General features: G+C 47.8%; 1 protein-coding gene and 1 pseudogene across 5 annotated transcripts in view; both read right to left on the bottom strand.

The window, feature by feature from the left end:
• The window catches only part of Ccnjl (cyclin J like), a 48108-nt gene extending 33275 nt beyond the window's left edge, over nt 1-14833 (bottom strand). Inside the window, exons 1-2 of one of the 5 annotated variants that reach the window (XM_087194881.1) lie at nt 13209-13334; nt 12041-12194 (exon numbers count right to left, since the gene is read on the bottom strand). In XM_087194881.1, coding sequence (XP_087051007.1) covers nt 12041-12043 — 3 coding nt within the window. In that variant the 5' untranslated portion in view covers nt 12044-12194; nt 13209-13334. Of the gene's footprint in view, nt 1-925; nt 1063-12040; nt 13184-13208; nt 13354-14724 lie in introns of those variants that run through there. The other 4 variants (XM_087194879.1, XM_087194878.1, XM_087194882.1 and 1 more) reach the window with 4 other exon arrangements.
• Nucleotides 6916-7222, bottom strand: LOC101697293 (large ribosomal subunit protein eL43 pseudogene; annotated as a pseudogene).
• Nucleotides 14834-19380: the final 4547 nt, after the last annotated feature.

Raw genomic sequence — 19380 nt, 5'->3', positions numbered from 1 at the left:
GGACTGAAACCTCTTCAAAAGTGGGCCAAATAAACCTTTCTTCCTCTAACTTCAGGTGTCAGATATTTTATCTCAGCAACGAGAAAAGTAACTAAGACAAGCTCTTATCATTCATGAAGACCAGAGAGGAAGTTCAAGAAACTGAGGGAGCAGAGGTCTAGGGAAAGAGAAAGCAATTCCTTCCCTAAGGGTGGAAAGGGAAGGGGCCTCAGCCTAGCAGAGGCAACAGAGGGTTTCCAGGGAGGAAAGAGGTCACTATGTATGGAAACTGGTAACTTCAAGAAGAATCCTCCTTTCTAAAAGGAATCACAGATTAGCCCAGTAGAGGTCCTGAAACATTTAAATCTCATACAAGGTTGGGAAATGCTAGGTTAATTTTTTTTGGCTGATGCTAAACCCAGAGATTTACTGAAAATCTTGCTGGGATGAAGAACTGCAGTTTCCACCTGCAGAACTGCCCTTCTAAGAATTTCCACAGCATTAGTGGCCTAGGTCTGGGGACTGGAGCCAAGATTAAGTCTCCCCACCCCTGCCCCAGCTCATACCTAATGTAGGTTGCACATTAACATTTTTGGCAGCTCTCAGTCCTCCATAAACACTGACCTGCTTCCTCCTTAGAAGCCCTCTGTTGCTACCAAGTAGGCTGAGGCACATGTCACGTTAAGGCAGGGAAGCTGAAGGTCAGTTCCCCAAGCTTGGTACCCTGCATGTGTATTTGGAATTGCTCCCATTGATGAACAGCTTTCCCGAGACATACAAATCTATCTACATCCATACAGATAGCTACAGGTTAAGATACACAGTTTCAGGGCCGGGGATTTAGCTCAGTGGTTCTGACACCTGCCTCGCAAGCGGAAGGACCTGAGTTCGATCCCCGGTGCCAAAAAAAAAAAAAGATACACAGTTTGAGAGCTTATATATTTACCGTAACAAGATGTGAAGAAACACCATGAATAACCAAGGCAACCAGCGGGAAGTGGAGACTTGCAAATCTCAAGCGAACAGGGAGGGAGGCTGGCTTCTCAGAGGCCTCAGGAGTCCACACTCACCAACAGCAGCAGCTCCCCTCCTCCCCTCCCCGCCCAGCCTGCCCCATTGCTTCACCTACCCTGAGGAGGCATTTCCGGTAAGCAGCAATGCCCCCGTGGGGACACTATTTCACCACTCTCCTGAGGGTGTCGCAAGCAGTGCGTGTGTGGCCCACAATGTCAGTAACATTGTCTCCTGCTGAAGTCAGGCCTGAGGTTTCCTTGCAGCAGTGAGAGGTCACTGGGGGTGCCACATCTGTCGCTGACCCCTTGTGCTCCTCAGTGAACAGTACTCGGGGCAGCTCACACACCTCTTCCCTAGGAGCCAGAGCCACTGCCCCTCAGGGAAAACCCTGTGTCAGGCCCATCCCTCATTTACAAGAAGAGAAAACAGACACACAGACAAGCAACGGGAAGACAAGGTAAAAAGAGGTCCAGAGAAGAAGGCCTGTGACAACGGAGGCAGAAACCGGAATGATGCAGCCACAAGCCAAGGAGGGCCATGAATTGTCAGGAGCCATCAGAAGCTGGAGGAGGCAAGGAAGAACCATCCCTGAGAGCCTTTGGAGGGAGCACAGCTCTGCTGGCATCTTAATTTAAACTTGTGCTGCACAGAATGGGGAGACTATGTTTCTGTTGTGCCCACCCGACCCAGCGCCGACTTGTTCCAGCCGCCCTAGGATCTAGCACACCTTCCACTTCTGACTCTGAATCAGAACCCCTCGGGCTGGAGGGGGTGCAGGGCACTTACCTCCGCTTTGCAAGTTTGAGTCGGGTGAACTCCACAAAAATAAAGAAGTTTGTTCTGTTGAAAACATGGTGGGTCCCATACTGCTGTGTTTTGTTTTGGTGGTGCTAGGGATGCAACTGGGGGCCTTTCGAGTGCTACGCAAGCGCTCTACCACTGAACTACACCCCTGTCCCTTTCCACAGGGTAGGCACAAAGTCAGGTGCAAAAACATACACTCGTGACAGAATGAGTGGGTGTGGAATTTCAAGACCCGCTATACCTCAGCCAAGGTGTTTAACTCACCCTGTTGCTTTCTGAAAGAACTTTCATAACCAAATGAGGTAACATGCACAAGGCATGTGGCAGTCTCGGGCACACTGCAGTGACCCAGTAAACATCACTCCCTTCATTCAGTGGGCAGGCTGTCCTTCGAGATTAGGAGAAGCTAACAGCTTCCCTCTGGGGCTGGGCTCTCCAAGAACAATGTTCACTGTGAGAAAGGCTGACCTTGCTCCGCTCTGGAGTTACTTTGTTCCAACTAGGGATCTGTCTCACTGGTCGCTTGGACCCTCCCTACCGTCTAAAACCTCTTGGGTTTCCACCATGGCCCTGGGTGGCTGTAGCACCCAGATAATGAGGGTCCATTTCCAGGGAGCCAGCACCTCACCTTACATCCTATTTTTTTTTTTTTTTTTTGGTACTGGGGATCGAACTCAGGTCCTTGTGGTTGCAAGGCAGGCAGTGGAACCACTGAGCTAAATCTCTGGCCCACCTATTATTATTATTATTTTTTTTTTTAGACAAGGTCTCTCTATGTAGTTCAAGCTGGCCTTGAACTCACAGGCAATCCTCCTGCCTCAGCCTCCCGAGTACTGGGATTACAGGCCTGCGCCACCAGGCCTGGCCCCTTATATTCTTAGAGCTGTCCGTGTGCTCTCAGGATCAGGTACAAACTTCTAGGGAGACCTGCACCCCAAAGCCTACTTCTCTGTCCTAACCATGACAGTGCAAACATGACTCACACGCTGCCCTGAGCCCTGGCAGACCAGCTTCCCCTACTCCTTTCTCTGCCTCTACTTACCCTTCCAACCCACATCAAAGACCACATCCTCTTTACAGCTTTTCAAGACACCGCAGGCAAGGAGGCCTGGCCTGTTGTACAGTGATTATCAGTGATGCGGGGCCAGGCTGCCTATCAGCTGCACGGTCTGTGGAATGATATGTAACTCCCCAAACTTCCCGTGTCCCACCTGTGAAATGGCCATGATGGGAGGGCCTAGCTGAGGGGCTCACCTGAGTTCTTAGGTAATGGAAGGCACCTCCAGCTCTCAGCACAGCAAGTGCCCATTAAAGGTGGGCTGTCATTCCTGGCTATTATGCCCAATACCGTATGCCTGTATGTGGTTTTATGCCACCAACCATCCACAGCTATACTAAGGGTCCCCAAGGCAGAGTTGGAGCCATGTCTTTTCCTGGCAGAGCCTCTTCTGGAGCTGCTAATTATACAAAGAGCTCCTTATTGACTGAGTGAAGAGGCTGTACAGCAGGTGTTGAGTGCCAAACAAACCACAGACAGGAGGACAGAGATGATCTGAGGAAGTGAGCCAGAACCCTGCTTCCCCTGACTGGAGGCAAGCAAAGCTTTACTCCCTCCTAGAATCCCTCCTCCAGAAACACGCCTCTGGGGAGGGCCCTGACACCAAGAGATGTATTTAATAGTCTGACAAAATTCTCCCAGAGCCAGGGCGGGGGTGCCCTCCTGTAGTCAGCACTCTGAGGCTGAGACGCAAAGATCACATGTTCCAGCAACTTAGCAAGACTCTTGCCTGAAAATAAAAAAATAAGGGCTGGAGTTGTAGCTCTGGGGTAAGGTTGAATTTCCAGTACTGCAAAAAACAACAAAAACAAAACTCTCAGAAGCAACCTTACAGCCGGTCTTAAAAGAAATGATGAGAAGGGCCAGGGATTTAGCTCAGTGGTTTTGCCACCTGTTGTGCAAGCGCAAGGACCTGAGTTCGATCCCCAGTACAAAAAAAAAAAATGATGAGAAATAAACCTTGAAGTGCTAGGGGATAACCGGTATCATTTCTGCAACTGGTCCAGGGAACGTACAAATATAGAAAAGGAGAATGATGGGGTAAAATTATGTACTATGCTCGCAACTCTTCTCTAAGTTGGAAATCATGTAAAATCCAAATGTTAACACAGAAGCAGAGACTAAAGAGAGATTTGAGCTTGGTACCACTGACCCTCACCTTCCCGCCAGGCAGGGCTGCCCTGGATGTGAGCCGTCTGGAGGGAAGTCCCTGCCACCCCGTCCCCAGCTTCCATGCTGAACCGCCATTCCTCTGAGTCCTGGCTAAGGTCACATGTGGGGGACAGCAGATAGCAGGGCTTTTCCGGCACCAATTCTCCCACTTAATGGTGGGTCGAGGCCTCATCATTAAGCTCTCAGGGGCTGTTTGTCTACCAGCACCATGGACCTGTTACCTGCTTCACCAGACTTGTGACAGGAAGTCCAGGAAGGGAACTCCTGTTGTGTGTGGGCTGCCACACACAGGCCTCAGTCAGTTAAGGCGATGAACACACACAGTGGCGATGGGGTAACAGGGAACGCAGATTAGACCTGAAGACCTGAGGAGACCCAGAAGCTGCCCTGGGGGCGGGGGCAGTCTGCTCTGCACAGTCATACAGACTCGCTGAGCGCTGAGGGAATCGTGAAGGTGCTCCAAGAACATGTGACGGGGGCCCAGCCCTGACCTTGTCCTGACCGTGTGGGACAGAGACAGCTTCACTAAGGAAGTGATGTTTCAGTCTAAAGCCAGAGAACATGTCATTTTAATCCCACAGGGGTAGGGATGTGTGTAAGCCCAACTGCTCACAGTGAACTCCAGTTAAATGACAGCATGAAGGAGGAGCAGGTCAAGAAGAATGTGGGACGCCTATCGAGACAAATGCACTGGCTTCTCTGATCTCAATGACATGAAAAGAAATGTTTAAGGTGATGGCAGGGAAGGAGACTGTTAGGAAATAAAAAATTTAAGAGACATTCTTTCAAAATGTGCCAGGTGTGATGGTGCACAGCTGTAATCTCAGGATGGAGGGAGAGCTGAGACAGGGGGATCAAAAGTCCAAGTCCCGCCCGGGCAACTTAGTGACTCAGTGAGACCCTGTCTCAAAATAAAAAATAAAAGAGGGCTGAAATGTAGCTCAGTGTGAAGACCCAGGGTTCAATCCCCAGTACAGGGGGAAGAGGTAATGTGCAGACTTTATCTGGATTATGTTGTGAACAGATCAACTATAAAAGCCTTTTTCTGTTTTGCTTTGTTTTCAACTTTTTTTTTTTATTTTTTTTTTTGGTACCAGGGATCGAACTTGGGTTTTTGCGCTTGCGCAGCAGGCGGCGAAACCATTAAGCTAAATCGCCGGCCTGTTTTGCTTCGTTTTGTAAGAAGGCAGGGACTATGTTGTCCAAGCTGGCCTTGCCCGGGCTCAAGGGATCCTTCTTCCTATCTCACCCTCCAGTGTAGATGGCATTGGGGTTGCACACCATTGTTCTCGGTTACTTATAAAAGCCCTTTTTGAGACAACAGGGAAAACTGAATATAGAATGGGCAAGAGAGATTATTAATAAATTGTTGGTAATTTTGTTAGGTATGCTAATGGCATAGTTACGGTTTTGTGTTGAGGTGCCTTACCTGTTAGTTGACATTTGGGGGAGCATGACATACTATCTGGAGAACATATAAAACAGGTTCTAAGGCTGGGGGAAGCCACGACAGAAGGAGAGTCCTGTTACTATTCCTCTACTTGTGGATAACTGTTCACATTTGCATATAAAAAATTAAGGGAAAAAAGTGATTTACCCCAAAGAGTCAGGTAATTTGAATTGTCTGAATTTTAAAAATTTAACAGTGATCAGAAATACCAGCTGTCATATAGGGCAGGGCTAACCAGCTGTGGTGGTGGACACCTGTATTCCCTGTACTTGGGAGACTGAGGTAGGAGGATTGCTTCAAGTTTGAGGCCAGCCTTGGCTGCACAGTGAGTTCAGGACCAGCCTGAACTACAAAGTGAGACCCTGTCTCAAATAAATAAATAAATACATACATACATACATACATACACAGGACAGGGCTGTCAGCCATATCCAATGACCAGCATATTTCAGCGTATAAACCACAGTATAAACCGATTTCCTCCTGATGAGCACTAACTGCCCTGCGATCGCTGGATCTCTCCAGTTCCCAACTGTTTTTTTTTTTGGTACTGGGGATTGAACTCAGGACCTTGCTCTTGTGAGGCAGGCGGCGGAACCACTGAGCTAAATCCCGGTCCCCCAATGCTTGTTTTGTGTGACATCCTCCCCGCCCTCCTCCTCTACCCACTACACACCCACCCGTCACCTCTGGCCACTGGACTCAAGAGCTGGTGGTACAGTGTAACTGTCCCGATCACAAGAATGCCTGGGCGCTGGCACTGTCCTCCCCAGCCACCCCAAGTGACCAGTGCCTCAGGACAATTCAAATTCTGCCTCCGAAGGATTCCGCTACCAAGTGACTGCACATGGGGGCGTGGGGTAGCATATGCTGCAGTGCTGGGTCTAAGAGAGAGGAGGGGCATTTTCCAGGCAGATCCTCTCAGCGGCCCTCCTAGCCTTTGACAGGGGTCCCTGTTGCACATGGGGACACAGATGCAGCAGAGAAACCAGAGAGCGCCCTTCCTCTTGCTTTTCTGTCCTCTCATGTTTTCCCCACTCTCAGTCTTTCCTTTTTTTGGTTTTGATTTGGTTTTTTCTGTTTTGTTTTGGTTTTTTTGGTACCAGGGATAGAACTTGGGACCTTGCTCTTGCAAGGCAGGCGGCGGAACCACTGAGCTAAATCCTGCCACTTAGTCTTTTCTTTCTGGCAATAGTTTTTTTCTTTTTGGACCAAACCCAGGAGTGCTCTACCACTGAGCTACATCCCCGGTTCTTTTTACTGTACTTCTCAGATAGGGTCTTGCTAACTTACCCAGGCTGGCCTTGAACTTGTGATCTTCCTGCTTCAGCCTTCTGAGTAGCTGGAATTACAGGTGTCCACCACCATTCTCAGCTCTCTTGCTTCTTTTTTTTTTAATTACCTAAATTAAGCCATTTATTATAGGCTAGGCATGTCTCAAATAGTAGAGCTTCTACTGGTCTTCCAATTCCTTCAGTCTTCTGACGGCCGACTTGACTGTGACCTGAAGTGGTATCGTAGGTCCAGGCACCACCAGCCACTGTTTTCATGCAGGAACCACAGTGCCAGATCCCTACAGCCCTTCTCTTCATCGTGGTCTTGCCATAGAAGGAGCAGGTGTACTTGGCGTGCTGGCTGATTTAAATCTTCTTCACCATTTTCCGGAGGGAGGCACCATAGCGGGTCCCATATTCACTGACAATGCTGACCTTCTTCATGCGTTTGGCCATGTTGGTGCGACCTAGGACCAAACCCAGAGAGCCAGCTCTCCTGTTTTTTAAAACATAGCCAACGAGACATCTTTTTTGGGGCGTGGGGTAAGGTTTGCGATAGGGTCTCACTTTGTAGCGCAGGCTGGCCTTGAATTATGTACCCCACCGAGGCTGGCTTGAAACTCACTGCAATCATCCTGCCTCAGCCTCTTAGGTCCTAGGATTCTGGTTGTGCGCCACCATGCCTGATGAGACTATTTGTAACTAATCCAGGTGGCACTAAGTTTTAAAATTATTTAGCACACTCCCTGAGAAGCAGGCATTCTGCCACACCACTAGCAGAAGTGTAAACTGGTGCAGCCTCTTGGGAAATTATTAACTGATGACATGCAAGGTTCTTAAAATCATATCCGGTGAACACCAATTTCATTTTAGGAATTTATTCTTGTGAGCATACTCACAGGTATATAGGCAGGGATCACTGCCACAATGTTATGTGAAATCAACTGGTACGGTGGAAAGATCTGACAGGCATTCAAAGCGGGGAACGGGTGAACAAACCGTGTTGCATACATGCAGTGGTACTACCTGGAAACAAAAAACACAGATAGATGCAACCACATGCATGCATCACATAAGCATGCTACAAATCTTAAAAAGGCAGGCAAAAGGAGTACCCAATACACCTCCTTTTATGTGAAACTCCTGAAAAGATGTATCTTCCACAAAAGAAGATCAGTGATTGTCTGGGGCTGAGGGCAGGATGGGGGGGGCGACAGGCCGAGCAGGGGAACAGGGAGCTTTCTTTCTAAGCTGATGGTCATGTCCTCCACCGTGACTGTCATGGTAGTGGCATGAGCATACACACTTGTCAGAACTCACTGTGCACTGTAAAGCTGTGCGTACACTTATGATCTGTACGTTGTACCATATAAAAATTATGCTTCAATTTCAAAAAAGTGAATAAGCAGCTCCACCTAAATATCCAACAAGGAACTGGGTTAGTCAAACCATGATGCATCCATAAAATAAAACATTATGCATGAGGTTGGAGAATAGTGAAGGACATAGCCAGCTTTGTAGTACTGACAATTAAGGAAAAAAATTGAGTTTCAGAACTGTAATATACTCTTAGCATATTTATAAAATAAAATGTACATATTTGAATAGAAAATGACCAAAGAAAATATTATAGTTATTTATTCAGTACCAATCTATTGAGTACCTACCACATACCATTATTTTTACAATGGGCAGAAGACAAAAACATCATTTCTGCTCATAGGGTTTACATACTATGGTTTCACTAAAAACTTTACATTATTAAAATGCAAACATTATAATAATGAATTGGTTGAGTGTGTACTATGTGTCTACCATGTATCAAAACACACACAATTTATGCACAGAATAACTCTTACAGGATTCATGCGAAAGAGATCATTAGTGCCTTTCAGGGAGAGAAATTAGGGGACAGGGAAGGAAAATCTTTTCACTATTGTTTCACATGCATGACTTTTTTCTTTACCAGGTTTATGTGTTATCTATCTTAAATAAGATGGGTTTTTTCTAATTTTTGGCTGGTATCCAATAATGCAGAATTGGGTGGAAAAGAATATGTGAAAAGCGTATATGGAAAATGAACAAAATGTTTTAAGACAACATATTCTATTTTTTTTGTTCTGTTTTGTTTTTTTGGTACCGGGGATCGAACTTGGGACCTTGTTCTTTCGAGGCAGGTGGCAGAACCACTGAGCTAAATCCCCGGACCAACATTTTCCATTTTTAATAAAAACATTCTAAACTAGAAGAACACGCTCCTAACACCAAGAGATTATTTCAAAGTGGTGGGGTGGTGAGGTTAATTTTACTTCCTTCTGTTTGCTCATCTTTATTTTCTGCAGTTTCCTGAACAGACTAACACAGTGTGTGTGCGTGTGTGTGCACACGCGCGCATGTGTGTGAACCCTATGTAACTTGCTTCTGCCAGGTGCTCAAATACACTCAAGAACTGTTGGCTGCACTCCCTTTACCCGAGGGGCTGAGTGATTAAGGAAGACAAAGAACAAGTCAAGGGCACAGGGCCAGCTCCCAGCCTCCCCTCACTTAGCACGGGCTGCCCAGCCAACCAGGGTGTCCTGCCAAGCCCTGCCCGATCCATGCTCTATGGAAGATCCCCAACTCACCCTAGGACCCCAGGGTGGCTGGTGTTACAGGTGAAAGGACACCTTCCAAGGTGAGTCAGCTTCTCCTGTAGATAATGTGTGCTGAGTGTGCTTTGATATTCTAAGACCTGAAGGACTCAAGCAGCCATGCCAAGTCCTGATTCAGTTTTGTCACTAGTTTGCCCTATAAAACACAGGTGAGGCATTGGAATCAGGGAGCCTCAAAGCTGGAGGCCATCTTCAACATCTCGTCTCACCCCCAACCCCATCTGCACTTTTCAATCCTTCTCCATCCACCTTCCACCCTGACTGTATACAGATCCCGGCGCAGCTCAAGGCACCTGTGCAGTCTGGACTGTGGAGAACCCCCTGTCCTGTGAGGCTCAGTACCTGCACCTCAGGTAGAGCAGGGCCAGCTGCTTAGGGTCTCACGTGAAGGAAGACACAGCTAGGAGGCAGCCCTGTCAGTACAGTGGTGAGGGCTTGTCAAGAGCCACCTCTGGGTCTGAAAGGACCACAGCACACATGGCCGGATCTCAGCTGGGCACACACAACCATCAACAGTGCCTAGGCTGCCTTCCTGCTGGCAGACCTGGGTGTCTTCTGACGGAGAATGAGGGGTGCGGAAGCCCAAAAGGAGTGGAAGAGAATGGAAAAGCCAACACAGACTCAGGCCACCTCTTTCAATGACGAGACACATGTTCAGCCTGTAGCGGGGAAATGTAAGGAATTTATTTTTGTTTTTGTTTTGGTACCAGGGATCAAACTCAGGTCCTTGTGTCTGCGCAGCAGACAGCGAAACCACTGAGCTAAATCCCTGGCCCAAATGTAAGGAATTTAACAGAAAAGGTGAGAAAAAAATAAAAGTGATGTTGGAAGAGAGAAATAAAGGAATGCAAAAGCTTTTGTGGTCACTAGAAAATAAGGCAGTTTTAACTCAGGGACTAGGGAAGGAGCTGGAGTGAGATTCTACCTTTATCTGCTGTCAGGAGTTCTGGCCTGTCCTCACCCTAAGGAGGAGAACAGACCACTGGATCCACGCCCCGGGACAGGCAACCTCAGAGGCCAAATCACTTTGCAGTCAGGTGCACCACACATAGGGAGGCACCAGGCATGGTCACCCACCAGACGGAAGGAGGAGGCCCCAGCCTGCCAATGCCTAGAGCAAGGTCAGCACCCACAGCTGCTAACAGCTCATGGTAGTCTAGGGAGACTACAGCTCTTGGAAACCACGCTAAAACAAGCTGAAATACAAGAGCCTAGAGTCATGCATGGCACCCTGCCTGGTACTCCCATTCTTTGTTAAAATGGTTTTTCAAATGAATTACACTCCAGCCTCTATACAATCAGGCGTTTGATCTCAAGATAGCTACAGCTCTGTGCCTTGCAGTTATGATATACAGGAGGCCCAGTGTACAAAATATATCAAGTGCTTATAAACAGTAGCCACCAACATTATCATCATCAAATGAAATTGTTGTTTGGCAGATCTTTTTATAATTTCAGTCACAAATCAGTAAAAATGTCCTTTATCAGTCCACTGGTTCAAGGACCGTTATCTCACATTGCTGGTCTTCTCCGTGTGGAAGACACAGCTTCAGGAAGGAAGAGAAATGCTTTAGGTGGGTGGCTGCTCTGCCTCACATCAGCTGGGGCAAGGTGAGAAGACTGACTTTCACCCCAGAAGACAGAGCCGCAGCAAGAGGGGGACCCTCTGCCCTGGGCTACCCAAAGCCCAGAGTGACAAAGCTACCAGGTCACATCAAGCATGGCTTGTGGAGGGCTTTGGGAGGAAGGAATTTTTTTTCCCTCAACTACTGCCAAAATGCCTAAATTCAGAAAGTCTTCCACATTCCCAAGCAGCTTTAAATCACAGTTGTGAAAGTCCTAAAACATTTTCTTTGCTCATTAACATAACTACCTCCTAGTTGCAAAGTGAAGACTGGGCCAAATGATCATAAATCTAAAGGAGACAGGAGTAAGTCCTGTCTATTTTTGCTGCCTATTTGGAGATAAAATTCAGGAAGAAAAATGGAACCTCCTGATAGAGATCTGTGAGGGATTATCTAGACTTCAATTAGCTGGGCTCCGCCAATGGTCATCTTCCTAAGATCCCGAGGCTGGGCTTTGGTCCAGGCCAGTGAACTTGCCCTTGAGGGTAACTTTTTTGTTGTTTTTTGGTACTGGGGATTGAACTCGGGACCTTGTGCTTGCAAAGCAGGTGGTGGCACCACTGAGCTAAACCCCCGGCCCGAGGGTAACTTTTTCTAAGCAACTGCCCAGCATTAGCTGAGAGAACATACGTGTCTGAAGCAATCTTGGGTCTCCCCCAATGGGTCTTGTGCCTGGCACCACAGCCCACACTGTGGACCACCTCAGCGGTGTAGGGGTATCCCATGGCACACCCTGTAGCCCCAAGGTGAGATCCAGGGACGTGTTCCTGCACAGCCATTTGATGGTGCATCATTGGAAGCTGTGGACCCCCGAGGTCCCTTTGCATCAGACGCTGACCTGGGAATGCCTACCCATCACTGGTCCAAAGAGATTCCCTGTCATATTTGTGGGCCCCTGTGGAGGGTGGGCAGAAATCCTAGGCCTTCACCTGAGCACACTCTGTATGAAAGGGCTGCTGGTCTCCTACACAGCAATTGTAACTGGGAAGTCAAGACGCCAGCCATGTACTTACCATGCGTCTCTCACAGGTCTTAGGCTGTCTTTTTTTTTGGTACCGGGGATCCAACTCGGGAACTTGCACTTTCGAGGCAGGCTGCGGCAGACCGCTAAATCCTCGGCCCCTAGGCTGTCTTGCTTAATCTTTACAGTCCTATAAAAACTTCTCTCTAGTTTACAAAAGGAAGTAAAGACTGAATTTTTCATTTCTGTCCTCATTCCATACACATAGGGAGGTTCTGTTCTAGGCACTGAGGCCCCAGCCCTAAACAAGACAGCTGGGCTTCTCAGGTAACTGAACTAGTTGAGTATATATTGCTAGTTACCAGGTAACCAAACTAGTTGTATACACACTATTCCCTCTCAAAAAGGGCAAATCAGTTCAAAGCCACGCCTCCTAAACTATGAGCAGAAATACCCACTTGGGCCTCTAACAATCACTCCAGCCTATGCTAATAAAGGAAGCTGATTTCCACTTGGCCCTCACCTTTAGCTACCATCTCCAGGAAAGTCCCAAGACCCTACTGTCCCCGCTTTTTTTTTTTTTTTTTGGTACTGGGGATCGAGCTTGGGTCCTTGCGCTTGTGCAGCAGGCGGTGAAAGCACTGAGCTAAATCCCCAGCCCTGCCCCTGCTTTTGAACTAAAGCACCAAGACGTGGACTTTTTCTCCAAATGCCTAATATGTTGCATCTGGGCCATTCTGCTAGCACAGGGAAGGAGACCGAAGGACTAAGAGAAAGCTACAGGCTGGGCCAGTGACACCAGACATAGGTAGGTGAGTAGGTACAGGAAGAGAGAAGAAAAAGCACTGGTGGGACTGGAAGACAGCCACTTCCTGAGGAGGCTAAAGCCCTGACGCTGCCTGCCTCGCAAGCCCAAGGTCCAGAGTTCGATCCCTGGTACCAAAAAAAAAAAAGATAAAATAAAGCCCTGAGTAGCTAATGACTCTGGAAGCACAGTTCCTAAGACACCCCGTAAAGAGGGTCCTGAGTGAGTGACTTTAGAGGGTCTCAAATGCCCTACTGAAGACTTCTTCCTCCCAGTACTGGGTTGAATAGGGACTCCTCAGAATTCATGCCCACCCAGAACCTCAGAGTGTGACCATACTTAGAAACAGGGTCTTTTCAGATATAATTAGTTAAATTACAATGATGCCACGTTGCATTAGGGTAGGTATGCTCACCAGAAGAAGTAACTGGGCCACAGATCCATGGCCTACATGAGGATGGAGTGAGGAAGCTACAAGCCAAGCAGAGCCAAAGATTGACAGCATCCACCAAAATTCAAATGCAAGAAGGACAGATTCCCCTCGGATCCTTCTCAGTGTGTCCCTGCCAACACCTGGTCTCCAATTTCCAGCTTCTAGAGTGGCAAGGGAAGAAAACAATGTTGCTTGAAGCTCTCCAGTTTGTGGTACTCCGGTATGGTAATCCCAGGAAACTCACCCACTCCCCTGCTTTCCACCTGTTCCCCACACCACGCTTCCCCAGGCTCAGCCAGGCCAGGCGCAGTGGGGAAGACACGGACCCTGGCCTCTGTCCTCGGCTGCTTCCTGATGCCCCTCATCCCTTCTCTCGCAGGGAGGAGCGCAGGCATCACATTTCAGCTGCCCACCTTCTGCCAGGAGGCAAACTGGAAGGGGAGGTTTTGTTTTCTTCCTCAACCTTCCAGTTTCAGAGTCTATTTCAATTAGATCAGCGTTTCTTAAATTTCATTCAGGTTCATCATACACACACGCACACACACTTGGCCAAAACTATGCACCCCCAGTACCACCATTTACCTAATATTTCATTACACTGAGTTACTACTTTTACTTAAATATATTTATATTAGGCAAGTGCTATACTACTGAATTACACCCCTCGCCCAATGGATTTACACTTGTACCTCGGTTTATGAACTTAATTTTTTCCACGATTCTGGTCCCAAACCGAGTTGGACAAGAACCGAATCAAATTCAATGGTTAGGGTCAATGTTGACCTTACAGGGAAATTTGATTCGGTTCTCGTCCAATTCGGTTTGGGACCAGAATTGTGGAAAGAATTAACTTCATGAACCGAGGTATTTTATTTTAATTTTAATTTTTTTCTTTTTAGTACCGGGGATTGAACTCGGGTCCTTGAGCTCGCACAGCAGGCGGCGAAACCACTGAGCTAAATCCCCGGCCCAAACCGAGGTATTTTAAAAGAACTGCTACATCATTATTACAATAATGGAAAATCAGCATTAGTTATGTAGAAATATATGTATATATTCTTTAAATTGCACAGGTAAACCAATGCACAACCTTCTTAAAACCGTTCTTACACCATTTAAAATTACACAGGTAGGGCCGGGGATTTAGCTCAGTGGTGCCGCCGCCTGCTTCGAAAGCGCAAGGTCCCGAGTTCGATCCCCAAATAAATAAATAAACAAATAAGTAAAATCACACAGGTAGCAATACTATTGGAAACACCACCGCCTTTGCAGGAGTTGGCCGGAGCTCTGGGCTCCCTACTCAGAAAAAGCGACTTCAAATTCTCTTATCTCCAGCCCCACGCCCCTACCCCGGGCGGTCGCTCCCGGAGAAGGTACAGGGCAGGAGCAGGAAAGGCACTGGAAGTTCTGAGTTCCCACGCGGGGCGATCAGAGGACGCAGAGTCCAGAGCGAGACTCTGACACCCAGTCCAGACGACAAGCACGGGGAGGGACTGACCTTCTCGCGCAGGGTGCAGTGGACGTCCGAGGCGACTCGCCCTTCCCACCAGGGCTCATCCATCATCACCACTGCAGCTCCGCGAAGCGCGGCTACCGGGGTCTCGGGGTGCACCCTGAGGGGACACGGGAGCGTCAGCGGCCGAGCGAGCGGCGGGCGACACGCGCCCCCGGGTACCCCCTCCCCGCTCGGCCCCGGCCAGGGGCTCCGGCCGGCGCCCCCTCCTGCTCCACTCGCCGGAGCTGGCGGTCGCTGCGGTCAGGGGACGCCCGCGGTGCCTCCTGCCCTGTGCCCGCTGGACCTGCGGCGAGCTCGCGCTGGGCAAGGACTCGCAGGATCCTGATTTCCCTTCTGCAAAAGTTGCAGAGAAAGTTGCCGACTGCACGAGCTCGCCCGCGGCCGGGGCTCCGGCGGCGCCCCCGGCTGGCCGTCCCCAACTCCTCCCCCGCCGCCCAGCCTTTGTCCTGCTCCCACATCCTGCCCTCGAGCCGGGGCGAAACTCACGCATCCCTGTTCTGCGCGGGGGGCTACGGGAGCCGGGTACCTCCCCGGCCGAGCCGTGGCGCCCTCGGGTGCCCGTCGGCGACCGGCCCCTGGCCCCGGCGCTCGGCGCAGTCGGCCGCCTCCGCGGCCCGCTCACTCCTCCGTGCCACGCCGCGCCCCTGCGTGCGCTCGGGTCCCGCCGCGTCTCGCAGCTCCGGCCGCCGGGGGCCGCCCTCCCTCGCCGGGGGAATTGGGGGCCGGGCCTTGCGCATGCGCCGCTCGCGCCCGCACTCCGCGGGGCGGGGGGCTGGGAACTGGAGCTTTTCTTTCCCTGGCTCTGGCTGGGCTTCCTGCCCGCCCTCCTCCCTCGTTGGGGCGGAAAAGTCCCCCGTCTCACCTTGGCGGAGACTCGCGGGAGGCTGCTGGGTACCCCGCCGGCGTATGCGAGGACCAGGCGCCACCTGCGCGCAGCCCTGGGGAAGCGCGACGCCCCCTGAAAGTTCTCCTGGTGCTGGCCGGTGCTGGCCAACCTGCGGCCGGTCCACCTGTTTTTGGTTTTTGTTTTAAAAACTGTCCCGCGATGAGAAGGTGGATTTCCAAACCACATTTCCCACAAATGCTCCAGAAACCCCCCTTAGTTATCCGCGAGTTCCCCCTTGGAAAGGGGCCTCTCGCTAAGTCGCTGGTAGTCCTTGTGCTCCTACAGATGGATCCATGCCCTACGGTGGAGGAGAACCAACTAGTCTTGGTACCCTGGGTGGAAAGCAGTGCTTTTTTTTTTTCTTTTGGTACCGGGGATCGAACTTGGGTACTTGCGTTTGCGCAGCAGGCGACGAAACCACTGAGCTAAATCCCCGGCCCAAGCAGTGCTTTTTAAGTTGATTGTTTTTTAAAAGACGCTTTCGTGAATGAGCCTATTTGAAGGCACAACATTGGGCTATCATGATTTTTGTGATATTGTACTTTGGGAGCTTCACAAACTTGGGATATAATCCGCCTACCGACTGGATGATTTTTGGCAAGTTTCTCACAGACTCAGAGCCTGGGATCACATAAAATAGGAATATGAATTGCAATAACACGCGGAAGATAGTGTCGTTAAGTGACAGAATTCGAGCAAGAGGATACATTAAGCCAGGTATAAAGTGAATACTCAGTAAATACTACTAAAAAGCCTTTAGTTTCTGTCTGGTTTTCTACAAGACCTGCGGGGGCGGGGGGGGCGGGGATTTAAAGTCAGTTTTGATAAGCTTCAATTGAACCTTGAAAAGCACTTTTAACATAAAAAGCTTATCAGTTGGGTTTTTGTTTTGTTTTGTTTTTGAGACAGGGTCTCACTAAATAGTTCTGGCTGGGCTTGAGCTCACTAGCTCACTATGTAGCCCAGGCTGGCCTTGAACTTACGGTGATCCTCCTGCCTCAGCCTCCCAAGTGCTGGGCTTACAAGCATGTGCCACCATGCCTGGCATGAGACCTTTTAAAGTGTTAAATACCTAGGAATAAATTTAATAAATGTGCAGGGTCTTAAAGAAAAAATTACAAAGACTGGAAGGTAATAAGGCAGCCCAAAGAGGGAAAAAAGATGGTAAAAATTCCAACTTTACCTAAACTATTTACTGAAATTCCACTGGTTCTGGGTAGATTGGGGGGGGGGCACTTAATTTTTCTAATATTCAAATGGAAAGATATATCTGAGAATAATTAAGAGGGCCAGGGATTTAGCTCAGTGGTTCCACCACCTGCCTCGAAAGCCAAGGTCCCAAGTTTGATCCCCGGTACCAAAAAAAATCAGAGACTAATCAAGAAATCTAAATTTTTTAAAATGTGGAGGTAGACCTGTATTTTAACCAAATCTTAAAACATCCTGCAGCACTTTAATAGCATTGCCTGGGCATGGTGCCACATACATTTAATCTCAGCATTCTGGGAGCCTGAGGCAGTACAATCACTTTGGAGCTCAGTGTCGAAAAACAACAGAACAAAATAAAACAAACAAACCCCAGTGTGCTGTTGTCATGAGAATGGATAGATTGTGTTAGTGTAATAACTGAAGCCTAGAAACATTCAATGTATTTAAAAATCCACTGAATGGTAAATGTGGCAGTGTACTTTTATAGGGAAAAGGATGGATGGATAAATTATTTAATAAATTAGGTGAGGGCCCGGGATTTAGCTCAGCGGTTTCGCCACCTGCTGCGCAAGCGCAAGGACCTGAGTTCGATCCCAGGTACCAAATAAATACATTAGGTGAAATTGGGTGCAAATATGAAATGTAAATTTGGGGTAGGTGTAAAATCATCACCAGGGCTGGGGATTAAAATGCTCAGTGGCACGGTGCCTGGCTCACAAGCACAAGATCCTGAGTTCGATCCCTGGTACCAAAAAAAAAAGAAAAAAGAAAATCTTCACCAAAGTAAACATAAGAGCTACAAGCAAACAGTGCCGGGGCTTTACCTCAGTGATTCCACCGCCTGCCTCCCAAGCACAAGGTCCAGAGTTTGATCCCTGGTACCAAAAAAAAAAAAAAAGAAAAGAGCTAAAGAGGGGTTGGGATGTAGTCAGTGATAGAGCGCTTTCCTAGCATGTGTGAGGCCTTGGGTTCAATCTCCAGCTCGGCTAGATAAATAAATACATCACAAGAGAATTAGAAGAAAACAAAGGTGAAATATCCAAAAGAGAATGCGTAGGTATTAAGGCACAGGAAGGAACTAAAAGCAAGGAGAGTAGATATATTGGAATAAATATGCAAGACTTACATAACATCAAATTATTACCAAAAGGCAAGTCACAAATTGGAGAACATATTCTTAACAAATTTGACAAAAGACTCATCTTACTGTATTGACCCCTTGCACAGCGCTATGTAGTACACTAACACTCGACATGCAGAAATGAAGGACGTGAACAGAAATGGTACCAAAGAAGATGTGCACATGGAGGAATATTTTTAAATGCCCATTCTTACTAGTAAGCACATTAGATATTTTTTTTAAAAAGTGGAGTACTTCTTTGTCAAGGATTTTAAAAAACATAATACAGGGCCGGGGATTTAGCTCAGTGGTTTCCCTGCCTGCTGCGCAAGCACAAGAACCCGAGTTCAATCCCCCAGTACCTAAATAAATAATAAAAAACAATACATAAGGTTGGCAAATACACAGTGTAGTTGGGAATATAAATTAATAGCATCTTTCTGAAAAACAACATAAATCAAAACTTTAAAAGTGTATCATTTAGCCGGGTGTGATGGTGCACACCTGTAGTCCCAGCACAGGAGGCTGAAGCAGGATTGCTGTGAGTTTGAGGCCAGCCTGGACTACACTCTGTTTTTTTTTTTTTTAAAAAGTATCATTTGATCCAACTATTCCACCTCTGGAAATTTATTCTGAAAAAATATAATCAGAGGAGTACAGAGAGTTATTTAGAAGGCATTTCATCAAAATGCTTCTCCTTTCGATCCCCAGTACCAAAAGAAAAAGTGCTTCTCTTTTTTTCTTTTTCAGCTGTGCTGGGACTGGAATTCAGGTCTGCGCATGTGCGAGGCAAGTACTCCCCGACTGAGCTGCATCCTTAGCTTTTTTTTTTTTTTTTTTGGTAACAGGGATCGAACTCATTACCTTGTGTTTTCCAGGCAGGTTTTTGTTTGTTTGTTTGTTTGTTTTGGTACCGGGGATCAAACCTTGAGCTTGCAGGACAGGCGGCAGAAACACTGAGCTAAATCCCCGGCCTTCCCCAGGTTTTTTATTACAGTGAATAATAATAATCCCTGTTGGAATAGGGAACTTTTTTTTTCTTTTATTAGTACATTTTAGGTATACAATATGTTTACATTTATCATTGGGTACTTCTACCTGTACATGATGTATCTAGGTTATTTTTTTCCCTAATACTTGTGCGCCCTTCACCCCCTCCACCCTCCCCTATTTACATAGATTTTGTTTCCTTTTTTTTTTTGGTACCGGGGTCCTTGTGCTTTCGAGGCAGGCAGCAGAACCACTGAGCTAAATCCCCGGCCCTGGTTTCCATTTTTTTTTCTTTTCTCATAATTTTTCCTTGGAACTTTTTTTTTTAATGAACTGCTTCTTCAAAAGCACTTTTTAAAAAGAATACATAATGAATTTGGAAATGTTCATAATATAGTAAATAAATAGGAGACTAGAGTGTGTCTCAGTTATT

Source organism: Heterocephalus glaber, unplaced genomic scaffold (genome assembly GCF_053883595.1).
Source record: "Heterocephalus glaber isolate CG9 unplaced genomic scaffold, H.glaber_assembly_v1.0 deba00001606, whole genome shotgun sequence".
Classification (NCBI taxonomy): Eukaryota; Metazoa; Chordata; class Mammalia; order Rodentia; family Bathyergidae; genus Heterocephalus; species Heterocephalus glaber.
This window is presented reverse-complemented; position numbering and strand designations above follow the sequence as displayed.